Here is a 15,754-nt window from a genome sequence, read left to right as displayed (position 1 = left end):
CCTGTGAGTTCTTTTCAGTTCACGATATTGGCCCAGACAGTCCAGATACAGAAACAGGTGATGGACAATAGATGTTACTACTCTGACATGGTCGACATTCTGCGTGTTTATGTGAAATGCATCGTAATTCTTACCTCCACAAACAGGAAGCAGGGGACGATAGAGCTGCTGCTCTTTACACCAGGCTTCTCCTCCAGCGCCATGTTGACCCGGCCCAGCCGTCACTTCCCTTAACCTGAGACAAAAACAGGGAATCATGTGAACGCACAAGCCAGTCAGAAGTCTCTATCTGAAGTGAAATTAGGTGAAAAATGAAAACAGGACACAGAGTTTAACATAAAAAAAAAATAATAAAAAAAAATGAGCGATTTCTCCCGCTAGCATAAGACTAGCACGTTTGTTTTGGTTGTGTTTACCCAGAATGCCTTGCACTACAGTCCACTCTTGCTTTTGGAGCTCTCTTCTGTCCACTTGACATTCATGTATCCAAACCGCACCAAAGTTCACTTCATCCAAACAGAGACCTACAGGTTTGTAGGTGGACCAGCGTTAGCTTTATTCATCCACATCAGAATTTGGTTGTGGATTCACACGTCCCCACACGAACCAGACTTTTTAGGAAAACGAACTAGAGTTAAAGTAAAGCAGACTGAACAGTGTGAATGCTATCTAAGAGGGCTCAGTGTCACTGAACCATTTAAATGGATCTAAGTTAATTTAATTTAAATATTAAATATTAAATTAAAAGATCTAACATCCCCACTCTGCTACATTCAAATTAGTCTTATGTGAAGACACACCGATCCGATATTAATATTAGTATCGGTCCCAATATTGAAAAACATTGTAAATCGGGTGACAATGTGTCCGATCTATAAGGGCAGATCTATTCAGTCTAGTTCTACGCTTTGTGCTCTGAGTGACGTCATGCTTTATCTATGTTACATTATATGTACAATTCCTGATTTCACTTTCTGATCCATTTGAAAAAAGGTTTATTGCACCTTATTATTTACATGTTTGACCAAAAATATTCAACTTATTGTTTTTGTCAGTTTCTTTATTTTATATTGGCAGTTCTACTCCTAGTTGAAATGACTGAACAAACTAAAGTTGTTTTTCCATGTTTGACAAAGTTTGTGAAGCTATTTGTGTATTTAATTGTACTGCACTTGTGCAGAATTACCACAGAAATGTGTAATTCAGCACATTTATGTCTGTGTTTAGAAATAAAAGAATCGTTTTACGTCAATTCAACACTGTTTTTCTGTATCGGTATCAGCAGTGAAAAAGTGGATGTGTGCCTCCCTGTTACGATGCACAACGGACATATTCAGCTGCTTCTGTGTCAAATGTGAGAACAGCTTCTGCACTGTGAACAGCTTTAATGAGCTTCCACTCATATTCCTGAAATGCAAAATTATTTATTTTTTTGCCAAATATCTCTGCTTCTGTGCTTCGTGTTCGGCCCATGCTCACAGCATCACCAAGGAAGAAGATCCCACAAGCAAACACTTTAAAGACCAGCGCAAGCTGCCAACAACAAGCACTGTGCGATAGTGGCTGTCACACTTACACAAATTTTGTTTGCCAGAATTTGTAAGGCTAACCGCTACAAGTGCTTCGTGTTGGAGATCTTTTCTTCAAAAATCCCTCTCCGCAGGACGAAAAAAAATAAAAAATGAGCCTGAGGGATAAATAAAACATAAAACCCAGGCTCTTAACAGCCTTCAGGACATCACAACATGCCAACCATGGCTGCTTTCATGGTTAACTGGTGTGTGCGTGTGATACTTGTCCCCCTCCAAAGAAGAAAAGAGAAGAAGCAAGTAGCTGTCACTGCGAGCAAGCAGAAACCTCGAGCGAAGGAAACCAACAGAGACAGAGGAAGAGATGGTGAAACAGAGGGGAAAATGGCTGCTGTCTCGTCACCTCAAGAGAACAATTGAGATGTGACTGTGTTTCATTGGCTCGGTGTGAGGCGGCACGGGGGAACTCTCCCACACTTCGGCCCGTCAGAGGGTTTGGCGTTGGCAGGGTCCCCAAAGGTCCACTTATGTACTGAGGAAAAGGCTCGACGGGCCTAAGATGAAGCAGATGATTAATATCTGATAAGCAAATGATTCCTTCAAAGGAATAGGATCATTAAAGTTTAAGTTACACTCCTTTGAGGTATATGCAGCCTACTGAGCTGACTCAGTTAGCACGGGTAAAGTAATGATAGATTTTGGCAAGTTTGAGGCTTGATTAGCGTGTGACAAAAAATCTGTTCGCTGCTCTCAAAAAGCACGCAAAGGGCGCTGGAGGCTGACACAGACCCTCCGTCATCATGTCGAGTTTGAAGAATGAGCTCGGAAGATTATGATTCGGGTCAGGGGATCAGCGTCTTCCCCAAGCAGGAGAGTTCAAAGTATGTCAGCCTCTTGTTCACAGGTGATGGCCAGGTGGAGCGGGACAGCAGTAATACAAGCGCCACTCCGATACAGAGCTGAGCAAAATGGCAAAGATTTAGAGGTCCATCAATGAGATAAGTCTGCATAGAGATAATGACCAAGACAACAAGATAGAGCCAATGAAACAGGTCGGGCACATCCTCACAGATAGGGCGTAGTCAAAGTTCAACTCTGAGTTGCTGCTTCTTCTCATTGAAAGGAGTCAGTTGTGGTGCTTTGGGCGTCTGATCAGGATGTTTCTTGGAATTAAAGGTAGAAGACCCGTCACCAGACCCAGAACTCATACGAGGGACTACAGATGTATCTCTTGAGGCCTGGGAATGCCTTGGAATCCCCCACTTAGCTTGTTGGGGTAGCTCAATAGACCAGCTACCCCCAAAAATCCATCTATCCGCCTGGATTGCTCGATAGACAGACAGACAGACAGACAGACAGACAGACAGACAGACAGACAGACAGACAGGAAGCTAACTAAGAGGGATAGGAAGCTAGCTAGATTGAGTGATAGCTGTCTATAGTTAGTTAGGTAGCTAGTTATTTATAGCTAGCTGGCTAAATAGATAGGTAGCTATCTATAGATAGATAAACTGATAGATTGATATCTATATGATAAAATGATAGATAGAAGCTCAATATCTATAGCTAGACAGACAGACAGATGTGGTGAGACCCACAGTAATTCCTATGTTCAATAAGGTAAAACTCTTTACAACTAAAGTCATATTCCATACACATTGTACCAACTCTGTGCTGAGTAGAACAGAAACTTAATAGACGGCATAAGAAAAAAGAACTCTATTCCAGTCACAGCATTAGCACAGTTTAAGCTTAATTTATTTTTCTTCACCAGTGTAGTTTTGTTGGGTATCTGTGAATAAAGACTGTAACAGTCTATATTCTTGTGTTCTTTTGAATCCTCCGTCAGAAATGTTATGAACGCCTCCTTGTCATGGCTGGCTCAGGCTAAACTATCTGAATTCATTGCTTACTATAATATAAAACATAAGTTTATAAATCTAGTTGAACCATTAACATTAGTTTGTTTCGCGACAGTAGAGGTGTCCTTGCTTTTACCAATTGTACCAGTCGTTTAATTGACAACTTACCTCTGTTTGTTCACTTTTGGCAAAAAATGACTACTAATTTTGAAAGGTGACGATTAGCTCTGTCACAACAACAAATTCTGCTGGACGATAAATTGTCCCAGAACTTATTGCGATAAACGATAATATTGTTGTTTTGAGACCATGTTCAAGTGATCTAATAGTAATAATGCCATAAAAATGCAAGAACACTTTCTCAATGATCAATAAACTTTAAATTCGAATGAACATTTAAACACTGGAATTGGAAGACATTTGAAATATTCAAAATAAATAAAGAAAACAACAAATAAAATTAATTATGAGTTTCTGTAAAGAAAAATGTGTTTAAAAAAAAAAGATCTAGTTGAGACCAAAGCACCAGACTGAAGACTTTTATCATCCAGTTTTTGGTAAAAAAAAAAAAGAGAGAGAAAAGAGAAAAAGGAAAAATCAAATGAAAATGATTAAGTTTCTTTTAATTTATTATGTGATTGATTGATTGATTGATTGATTGATTGATTGATTGATTGATTGATTGATTGATTGATTGATTGATTGATTGATTGATTGATATTAAATGGACTCCAACCACAAACCACAGCATCATGAAACCATGAAAAAACTGAAATCAAAATGGTGGTGGCGAGAAGAGAAAAGGAGCGACAGAGAGGAAGCTGACTGTCTCACCCACACACAAACCCAAACATCAGGGTCAGCAGGACATTTGAATGCCCTCCCGCTCCAAGGACTCTGGTCAAAGAGCAGAGACCTGGGCAGCCATCTGTCCTCTCTTTTGCCACCACGCTCCAGGACAGACAAAACACAGAGCTGTGCATGTGTGCAGGAGGGGAAAAAATGCAAACACATTGAGTAACTGGACACAACGGTTTGGGTCCGGCTCAGTTTTGTCCTTGCAGAGCAAATGGCCTTGCATGTTCTGTACCGTTTTCTGCTTCAATATGCATTTTGTGCTGCAGGAGCATTCGCGAAGATGCAGCAGTGTTAAAATGTCATTTGAATTTTTACCATTTCAGGTTCCGGGTTTTATCACGAGCAATCTCTTCTTTTTAAATGCCTTTGAACAATTTTATATTTCTGGGCTGCAGTTATTTTTTTGCCGTGCAACAGTCAGTGGTAGATTTTAAAAATTGTAATGAGATTAATTTAGATCTGCACAACTTGGGAGCATTTGTTCCATTATGTGTCAGATAATTCAGTCAGGCTTGATGGATGGAGAGCATCTGTGAACAATAATGTTCAAGTCTCACCACAAACTTCACACTAGGGATGCAGCAATCCACCTTTTTCCACTTCAGATTCCGATACCGATATCTGAGGATTAGTATCAGCCGATACCGATCTGATATGGAAAAAAAGGTGCTGAACTGACTTAAAATGTTTCTTTTTTTGTTTGTTTTTAAATCATGAACATAAATGTACTGAATTATAAATGTATTTGATAACTCTCACCAGTACAGCACATTTAAATGCACCAATAGCTTCACAAGCCTGGTCAAACATGTAAAAATAACAACTTTAATTTGTTCACTCGGTGTAATTAGGAGCAGAACAGCCAATGGAAAAAAATTATAAAGAAACTGAAAGTGACAAAAACAATAAGTTGAACAAACCTTTCAAATGGCTCAGAAAGAGCAACTCAAATATAATATAAAAGAAACAGCAAAGCAAAAAATTATACTAACTAAAGCTGCCCTTATGGATTGGACACATAATCATCGATATCTGATCTAGATTTCTTTTTCAATATCGGACCAATATATTGATATTAGATGGGTGCATCTCTACTTTGAAATCATTTAAGTCTGGACTAGGCCATTCTAGGACGTGAATATCAGTTGGTGTAAAATCTTTAATCTCAAATGTTTCACAGCCTCAATAAGTTTTCTCCCAGAATTCCCCTGGGGCTCTCACCATTGACTGCACATGCATTAAAGCAATAGAAAATGTGCTGTTTTTTAAAACCTTTTACCTTAACCTTAAGTTAACCAATCTGCGACTCCATGTATAAATATGTGAGTGTGAATGTGGCTCCAGCGTAAAGCGTTTTGACCGGACAGAATGTCTGGAAAAGAGCAATAAGTTCAACCCATGTTCCATGGACGTCGGCGTGATTTGCAGAGCTAATTTCCGGTTGCAAACAAACATACAAGCGGACCAGCTTCCCCATCCATTCTGAAGAGAATCATTAGGATGTTCCTAGGATGTATCACCATGGAGGTGATGTAAAATTTCATTTTTCTGCTACAACGTTTCAGCAGGTAGGCCTGAGAGGTTAGCTGCTCTGTTAGTTTGCCTTGTCTACTAAATATCAACACACGCAAACTCCAAAGTTCCCACACACTGTGGTTATTGTAGCCTCACACTTGCCACCGGTTGATAGGACCGTTGGTCGGTTGAGCACATAGGAGCTAGAAACATGTGCAACACGGCTATTCTGATTGTGAAGTTGACCCACAAACAACCATCAAAAACACACGCACACACACAGCAGTCCACTGGCTATGTGATGAACAGCTTTTCTAATGAAAAGAACAGAGCGGGGATTAGAAACCATAATAGGACTAATGCTGCATTGTATAATTGGGGTTTCAGTTTGGGGAATACCTCAGAACACCCTCGGGAGGAAACCCAAGAGGCACGCTTGGAGAGCCTCTAGGAAAAAACAAGTAAGCAAACCTTTCACTGTGTAGAAGGAAATTCTTTATGGAAAAGGGGGGAAAAAAATCAAAGAAACCAAATAGTAGCTGCTTTCTAACAGCTCCCCAATCACATAGGATCCTAAACACAACACATCAACAGTAAAAGGAGAAGGAAAACCTGCCGTCTGTCATTACACACATCACTCCTACCTTGGGTACCTTGCCGCCAAGCTGACGTTTGCTGTGGAGTCCTATGTCCTGGTCATGACAGAACAAATCATGCTAAAGTGGCGTGAAATTGTCCACCCAGTTGCCTGTCCCTCGTTACTTCCTTCTTCTCTTCCTCGTCCTAGAAACCCACCACCCTCCCCACACCACCCTGCAGCCCTCTTCTCCTCACTGCCTCCTGGTCCACAGTAAAAACCGGGAGGGAGCAGCCGAAGAGTATCGTCTCTGTCTCAGGATCGTCTCTGTCTCAGGATCGTCTCTGTCTCAGGATCGGCCGCACACGCACGCACACACTCGGAATCCTCTTTAATTGGCTTGTTCCAGCAACCAGGGGTGACTAATAAATCAAGGGGCTGAAATCACCTCCTGCGCTCCATTGATCCAGCAGAGAGGACATCGAGCGGAGCCGGAGAGCGCAAGAACGTGCACTAGAGGGAAGAAACGGTGTGAGGGAGACAGTGATCGAGAGCAGAAAGAGAGAGAGAGAGAGGGAAACGGAGGGAGGGAGCGAAGGAGGGAGAGCATTATGTGTGTCAGCTCATTTGTATTCAGTGCTTGTTTTGCCTCTTCATCCCTGCCTTTTTCCATCCTTCTATCCATCTTCCCCCCTTTATCTACAGTTCGTCCCTCCATTCCTTTGCCTTTCTCAGCCGTGAACCGCGACCCAGGCGGGGGGAGAGGCAAGAGTGATGAAAGAATTCTGCAAACTAAGGGGCAGAGGTGCCGAGAGGACAGGAAGTGAGTTAATGACACATGGCTGCTGATACAGAGATGCAGGGGCAAAGACAAAGACGGAGGCTGGCCGCAGCAGATGGCCACTACACACATCTGTTCATGTTTTAACTGCAAATATCCCTACGATGGGAAATCAAAGTTTACCAAGATGATCTGGAGGAAAATAGAATGTTCCGCTGTAAGACGTATTCTGCTGCTGCAGTTTCCACAGCCTGGATCTGGTTGCAAGATGAAATCAGACTTGCATTGCGCTTTCCAGGACCTTCAAAGAGGCTTTGCAAGAAAATCTGTCATTTCCATTCACACATCAATGATGGCAACCTACTGGGGCATTCTGGCTACCATGTCAGCCCTTCTGACCAACACCAGCAGGCAAGGCAGGTGAAGCGTCTTCCCCAAAGACACAACAACAGAGGCAGACAGACTGGGAATCGAACAGGCGACCAACTGCCCGGCAAACTCCTACCACTGTCACCACCGTCGCCCCGAGAGATTCTACGATCATCGTTACAACATCACTGTATTCAACTTTAGTAGCACAATGGACTACTTAGCATAAAACAAGGGTTTGCTAATATATTCCAAGTATAATGAGTTCACACTTTGGATGTTAATCAGTTATTCAGCCGGTTGGATGGAGTCTCACTGCAGCAGTTCCCAACACGCTAAAGTTCACAAAGAGAATCGGAAGCACAGTTGGAGAAGAAAGGAGAGAAGAAAATGTGACTTTATTGCAAGTCATTTATTGTCATGAAGCCTTAATTATAACCACAAACTTCAGTCCCCAACCAGTGCCTGGTGTTAGGCCTTGGAGATGCTCCCTACATTACAGCCAAGTAATGTAGGGAGCATCCAACTAGTCCAAGGACACAACGACAGAAACGGACACAGATTCAAACCACAGATTCCTCCCGTCGTCACCATCGTTCTGCGTGACGTTACCTTTATTCGGATCTCCTTCTCCATGAATGTCTTCATCAAATTGCTCCTGTTTGTCTCCATGTATAAATGTCCAGCTACATTAGTGGAGGTAAACCTAAAGGAGGAGAGTCGTGTATCGGTTCTGTTCTGACTGGATGTTTTAAATCTTCTCAATGCGACCACCAACGAGTATGAATGTCTGTTTACTTCTCACAAGCATTGTAGCGCACACTGTACTCTCAGACTTCTGTTAGTGGATGAATTTCAGTGATCAGAAACGGTGTAATGGTTTATCTGTCAACATGTTTTTATTGAATTATTTATCATTTAAAATGTTCCACTTTTTTTTATAAGAAATTTTATTAGTTTTATGTTTTTTTCTTTAAAAAAAAATCAAATGACCTAAATAGAATTTTAAAAAGTTTTGATCAGAAGCCATGTATTTGGTCTGTAACATGGACCTCTACAGGAGTGGTAAAACAAGGTTCATCTTGGGTGTGTCTGTTGCCTGGCAATGCACACGCTTCATCATCATCATCATCATCATTATCTTAGAGGAAGTAGTAGCCTCTACTGGTCCTTTGTCAGACTGACGTTCCCTGATCAATATTTTAAGATTTGCTCATTAAATAAATAGCAAAACAAGAAATGGGTCAAGTCCAGGAATAGGTATTTCCCTAAATAATCTGTCAGTGAAATCCACTGCTCTTCTCTGTTACTCCCTCCTAATTACCACCTAACTGGACCCTTCCTCCCTCCCTCCTCCAGTGCTGAGTCGGCTGTCCTGCCCAGTGTGGGTCTCAGTGGGATTGTCATAGCGGTAGATGAGATATGGCCTGAGCAGGGCGAAAATGAGAAATCTGCCAGTTATCGAGCCATTATGGCTTACAGCACAGCGGATTGCTGTCCCAGGGGTCTACTCTCCACCTGGCCGTATACCCAGCCTCATCGTGATGTGCTTCCCCCACTTGGTCTCCAGACGCAACGGAGGAAATCCCTCCATGCTCCATACCTGATGTCTGGAATGAGGAATGCCCATTACAGGCGGTAGGGGTTAAGGATATTAAAGGGGCAGCATTATATGTGTTTCCAGGAACATAGTACCATAAAAACAGGCAAACCTTGTTTGAAAACAGATGAACATCACATCCTGCTGGAAACAAACCTGGAAATTTGGCTCTTGGGAGGCAGAAACTTTAAAGGAAGTTAACGTGAACTAAGTTGACTTTTTTGAAGTCTCATAATCCAAATTTGAAGGAATATGTTGTTGCTGACTTTCCATACGATCAAGATTAAGAAGAAGAGACTTTAAGACCTTGTAAGAAAATCTGGTTATCATCAGTTCTTTTAGTGGTTTCTAATTTGACTGTGAAAATTAAGAAGTTATTGCTCAAAATGACCTCCTAGTTTATGGCTGATGTTGATTAAACCGGATGAGGTGAAAGCTATTCTTCCTCCTCTGTAAAGTGTCAGCAGAAGAGAGATTTTGCGAGGTTTTATTGAGAGCATTGCATATTTACTTTCTGATTTCCTGCACAGCCATAAAAAAAAGAAAGAAAAAAAGCCAAATAATTACCATAAACGCATCAACGCAAAGGGTCTACAAATACCAAGAGACGGCTCCAGCTGGTGTGCTCCTGTTTTATGGAGATTGAAAAAATTAATTCCTTCTCATGCATTCGGATTTCTCGAGCTGTGATTGGCTGTTCCCACCGACCCACCCCACCCACTTACTCAGGATCCAGTGGAGTGGTCCCTTGTTTATTAACAATAAACCCCCGAGCCACAAAGTGAAATGATGCATGTTATTGCGATCACACCAGACGGGGCCCTAAGGCCGAGGAGCACCAAGGTAAAACTACAATCTCTCTATGATTAGATGTAAATGAGGGCAACGTAGATCAAGGGGGCAGCGGTCAGCTCCTAATGGTGGATGGCAGTGCAAAGCGATGTGAGTGACAGGTTGAAGACCTGCTCGGAAATCAGCTGAATTGGCGAAACCACGCCTAGCACAAGCTAGCTCTTAAACATAGCACTGCAAACGCTAAGATGGTGAATGTTATTTTGGACTACGGTGTTTGTCCTGCATTCATTTTTTTTGTCTAATAACTAAAGTCAATGAGAAAATGTAGAGATGTTAACATGGCTAATTATTAACTGATTATCCAAGTAAAAAGTGTCTGAAGACGCCTATTAGTGACGTAGATGTATATTTATCAGATGATGTGCTTTACATTTTACCTACATAAATGTAAAGTACATTTGAACTCTGCAAATTTCAACTAGTCAGAGCCGTAAACCAAATGAAACGAGCTCAGGAGTATGAAAAAGGAAAAAAAACAAAAGCATTTCTGTTTTGAAGGGACAGTATTATGTAAAATTGACTTTTTTGAGCTTTACATCATGTCATAATGTTATTATTTCATCCAAAACATACCTGGAGCTTTGATTCCTTCATGCATGCTTGAGACGTCCTTTAATTTCCAGTGGCAACCGTTCAGCTGTGCAAAACACTTGGTCCCCACTGAGCTCCTTCAGACTAGCCAGCAGCAATTAGCAAACACCTGATGGAGCTGCACATCTGCTGAGCTCATTATATGAGCTGCCGTTCAGAGGAACGTTATTAAAGGGTGATCAGAGGAGCCGTGTTGTGATGACCAGGCTGAGTAAAGAACATCCGAAAAGCACAAGAAAAATCCAGAATAGATGATGAAAACGAAGATTTTACATGAACATTTACAGAGTCAAAACCAACAGAAATGGTGAACAATTGGCAAAGAAGCACAGCAAGTGTAGCTACAAAAGGCACAGATATTTGGTATGGAGCTGCTGCCAGGAGGCGGAGAGGTAGGAAAACGGCTTCTGTGTTCGGCAGATCCAGGATCAGAACCCAGAGCCGCCGAGGCTCCACGTTCAGACTCCCACACAGTGAGGCAGAAAGCCTCCTCTGGTGGGACGATCAGCAGCGGAGGCAGAGGAGCGGTGGGAGGATCAGACGAAAAGTTTCACGTCTTAGAAAGATTTCTTCCTCACGTTCAATATGCTGCGCTGGCAGTTCATGCTGGTCAATACTCCTACAAATGGAACGCACCTTTATGCCGTCTGTCCACCGGCATCGACTTCAACACCACAGACTCACCACTGGATCTGTCTCAGCAGAACAGAAACATCTTGTTCCTCTGTAGGGGCAAATCAGACTCTTTATAAGAGTAAAAATATTTAAACACAAAATAATAATAAGAAACTGTACAGTAAGGGAAAATTAACAGTACAGGTACAAATGGCACGTAGTGCAATCATATATCACAATCAAATGATACCTTCAGTTGTTATAAAATTCTGTATATATCAAATATGACTTAATTTCCTTCATAGCTGAACAGCTTGAAATTGGGGCGCTGTCTCTTTAAGAAGCTCCTGCTCTTTCTGAAACTCCGTCTCCTGGAAGTCATCACAACATGGCTCTTCTATTAAACTTTTAACCAAGATTTTGCCAGCATTTCACTGAGGAGTAGATCATATAATGAGCTCAGGTGTTTGCTAATCGCTGCTGGCTAGTCTGGGGGAGCTGAGTGGGGGAGTGGCAGAGGAGGGCTGCTCTGTGAGGTGGAAGCTCGGAAACTGCAGCTCTGAGGAGGAGCTTCATCCTCAAAGGCGGAGCTAGGTCCAACTAAGCGTTTTGCACAGCTGAATGGTTGCCGTGGGAGATTTAAGGATTTGTCAAACATCTATGAAAGAATGAAAGCAATCTCCAGGTATGTTTTTATTGAAGTTTAATAACATTTTAATAACATTATGACATAAAGCTGAAAAAAGTTGATTTTTGAAGGGAGTTTACCTAGATGTGACAGGTAAAGTCACATCTAGGTAAAGTTGGTCTAACTATAAAATGAAAACAATCAATTTCCAGAGATCAGACATTCACCCAGTGGTGTTCTGTTGCTGTGTATGTTCATTTGTATATTTTAAGAAGAAGAAAAATACACTCTTGTGTTTTAGTGTCTCTTTTTCTTATCAACTGTTTTAAAAAGACTAGAAAGAAATCAAAAGAAAGAAACAACCTGAGTAACAGAAATATTTTTAGAGGATGGATCAGCAGAGGCCAGAAATATCTTTATCCAAAAATAGTTCTCCTTCCCATCTGGAAAACTATTCTTACTTTGAGGCTTAAAGAGGTTGGCAATTTAAAACACTGCACAACAATACAAGCAATAATCAATTTCATTTGCTTGAATAAATTTCCCATATGTGGGACAATAACAGCTGTTTCTATTTGATATGATTCATATATTTTACACTCTAAATAATATCTAAAACCTGAAAATAGATTACAACCCAAAAGTCATTGGAGTTTATTAGAAATCTATGATAGATCAGTAAAAAGGGGTTATTTTTTTCAAAGGTTTTTATGAAGAAAAACTGGATTTATTGGTGTGAAAACTACAGATATTAAACACAAAAGACACTTCACTGAGCTACATGTAATACATACTTTAACAAAAAGTTTCCTCATGTCCGCCCGCCCCTTTAAGATCACAGGATAACAATAAAGCGTTCTAGTTTAACATATAACATAATTAGACCTCTTCAGCCTGGCAACCTGTCCAGACACCTCTGATTTCAAGCAATTGCATTGTGAAATCTTTAGGGGAGCGTAATAGTGAAAATATTCAGTCACAACTTTTTTCTTGTAATAAACACGCTCTAAAATTCACAGAAGACGTGTAGCTGAGCTGAATGATGAAACTTTTGTTTAGCTCCCAGAACTTGAGCTGTTTTCACATGGCAGCATCGGCCTGATGAACAGGCTGAACGGACGTCCTGAAGCTTAATCCTGCTTCCTAACTTTGATGGATCGTGAATAAGAGAGAACGCCACCATGGCTCTATTCTAACAGAACGGTGCAGGGAAATCCAGGCGCGTCGCAAAGGTTCAATCATGACAACATCACGGCAGATTGGGGTTTTAGAGGGAACGTCTTGGTTTAATCGACCTTCAGTGAGACAAGCCGAACGCCCCGGTCCCCTCTCATCCCTCACCCCCATGGGAGGCTGGAGCCGCTGTGAAGAGCAGAAGGATGGAGGAAGGGCGGCTGATCGTAATGGGCATGAAGATTATCGAAAACAGAGACTTGAAATAGAGTTATTTAGGTCACGGGACAGAGAGACGGTTCATCTGTACGTATGCTGAGTGTTGTCGCTCTGAGCAGGTTGTGCAGACAGTATGCTACACGTCCTTCAGGCCACTTTGTGGGTGAGTCAGTGTGTGTATACTGGGTAGATCATATGCTTCCTCTGGATGATTATGGGTGTTTGCATGTGATGATGATGATGATGATGATGATGATGATGATGATGATGATGATGATGATGTGTGGCTGAAGCAGTTCCTGGAGTTCCTTTAGCAGGAGAGAAGCGTCCAATGGAGAATCACAAACTCTTAACGGCAAGAGAAGATCCAAGAATCAAAGAGTTTTTGATCTAGTGGCTTTGAAATTGTTCTTACTTTGGGTCGTTAATAGCTTACCAAATCACATCTGGCTCTGGTAATATTAGTCAGTTTTATCTTTATGGTTATGGTTTTTAAGTCACGACTGACTGGGTGGAGATAAAGGAGAGTTTTCAGCTCTCAGCTTTCAGTTTCCTCAAGAGGCAGTATTATGTAAAAACATCCTGTTATAATGTCATCAAAAACATACCTGGAGTGTTACCAGGCGCTTCTTAAAGAGACAGAGGCCCATTTTCATGGTGTTACAGTACAAAGTCAAATTTCTTTTCAGTCATATTTGATATATAGAGCTTTTTTTATCAACTGAAGGTAACATACTTACTTGATTGTGGTATAAAATGGTACTATGTGCTTAGAGAATACATAATGCCGCCCCTTTAAGAATGCAGTCATGAGCTGAAAGTAGTAAATAAATAAAGTTCTTGTTCAATTTAAATTGTTGGTGGATGAAAGAATAGACTTTCTTCCACCAGTCTTCCAGTTTGCTCACTACAAGGAACAGAGCATCACTTTCCACTTGGGTGTTGATCAGAAGACAGAAACATGCATACCAAAGAACTGAGAGAGTCATAGCGTCCAACATGGAGCGACAGAAACACAGATATGTGGAAAGTGCTTGGCGTGCAACAGTGAGTAACATCAGCTCTCACCAATCTGTCGCCTGAGCGGAGGGAAAGGGTTAAACACCGACGGCTGCACAGGGCAGAGCTCGGCCTGATGGGAAACACGGCTTTGCCTAATTAACGAGCAGTTTACAGCGCCGCTCAGACGAGCTGAGGCGACGGGGCCCACAGCGTCCGTCTGCAACAGCCGCGACTTTGATGCTGATTTGAGTCAATGATGAAGTAAGTCACGCTGACATCAGGCCGCACGCAGGCCTCTGAAGGAAGACACAATCGGTGGCTCGCAGCCTGTGCTGCCAGAGATCAGTATCGAGGACTGTTAACAACAAAGAAGGACGCCCCTAAATAAAATCCTCTCTAACTTAAGTAGAGTCAATTAGTATTTGATTTAATCGCAGTATCAGCATCACTGTCAAGTAACGAACTTCAGTTGTTACAAAAATAGCAAATATGACTTCAAAGAAATTTGACTTTGTAATTTAACTCTTTGAAATTGGGCCTCTGTCTCTTTAAAAACTCCTGCTCTTTTGAAAACTCCACCTTCAGGAAGTCATTACAACATGGCTCGTCTATTAACATTTTAGCAACTTTTTTAACTGCAATGAGCTCAGATGAGTGTTTGCTAATTGCTGCAGGCTAGTCTGAAGGAGCTGGGTGGGGTCATCAGGGGGGAGGGCTGGTCTGTGAGGCGAAAGCTCAGAAGCTTGGAAACAGCAGCTAAGAGGAGGAGCTGAGTGTCGAAGGCGGGGCTAGATCCACCCAAGTTGAATGGTTGCCATGGGAGATTAAAGGATTTCTCCAACAAAATAAAAGAACCAAGGCAACACTCCAGGTATGTTTTTGATGAGGGGAATAAGATGATTTTATAAAATACTGATACTGCCCCTTTAATATTGTGTTATACCCATCATACCAAAACCAATGATGTCGGACATTTGAGCTTTTCTTGTTTTAAAACAAAAACATAAAAAAAACATGTTTCCTCCAGATTATCATGCTTTCAGAATCTGGTCATTCTTTTACCTCATTTTTTTAAACCTAGAATCTTCTGGTGCCTTATCTGTTGTATTTAGTCACACCGATGTGTGAAGTGATCACAGCCACTCCCAACCGCTTCGGTGTCACTTCTCACAAAACCTGAGAAAGCAGCGACACGCTAACAGGAGGCGACAGCAATAAAAGGCCATGTTGGTCCAGAAAAGAGACGGCAGAGGAAGAGAAGACTCTGCTGAAAGTTCAACATGGTTCGAAATCTGGGTGTGTCGTCTTTCCCCGTATATTTTCAGTCAGATAAGTCAGGAAAACAATGAACGTAATGGACATTTTTTCTCTGTATGCAATTTTAGCTTCGTGTCTCAAAAGATCCAATTAATATTTTTAAATTTTTCACTTACAAATAAGGATTTTTGACAGACTGCAGGTTAATTTGTCACTTTGCCCATTTTGTAATCACTCATTGCCTTTTCATCTAGTGCCACTCTGTTTAGGTGAATAATTTTAATGACTGACATCACAGAGTCATTGTAGACAGGAAAACAAGA

At 41.5% G+C, this 15,754-nt stretch overlaps 1 protein-coding gene across 4 annotated transcripts in view; it reads right to left on the bottom strand.

Annotated features, from left to right (window-relative positions):
• The window catches only part of plppr2a (phospholipid phosphatase related 2a), a 38,452-nt gene extending 31,538 nt beyond the window's left edge, over window positions 1-6,914 (bottom strand). For 2 of the 4 annotated variants that reach the window (XM_007576529.2, XM_007576527.2), the window contains exons 1-2: window positions 6,409-6,912; window positions 135-235 (exon numbers count right to left, since the gene is read on the bottom strand). In XM_007576529.2, coding sequence (XP_007576591.1) covers window positions 135-203 — 69 coding nt within the window. In that variant the 5' untranslated portion in view covers window positions 204-235; window positions 6,409-6,912. Of the gene's footprint in view, window positions 1-134; window positions 236-6,408 lie in introns of all 4 variants that reach the window. The other 2 variants (XM_016663233.1, XM_016663232.1) reach the window with 2 other exon arrangements.
• Window positions 6,915-15,754: the final 8,840 nt, after the last annotated feature.

The sequence above is a fragment of the Poecilia formosa genome, unplaced genomic scaffold (assembly GCF_000485575.1).
Source record: "Poecilia formosa unplaced genomic scaffold, Poecilia_formosa-5.1.2 Scaffold409, whole genome shotgun sequence".
In the NCBI taxonomy this organism is placed as follows: Eukaryota; Metazoa; Chordata; class Actinopteri; order Cyprinodontiformes; family Poeciliidae; genus Poecilia; species Poecilia formosa.
The sequence above is the reverse complement of the archived record's forward strand: the minus strand, read 5'-3'. Positions and strand labels throughout refer to the sequence as shown.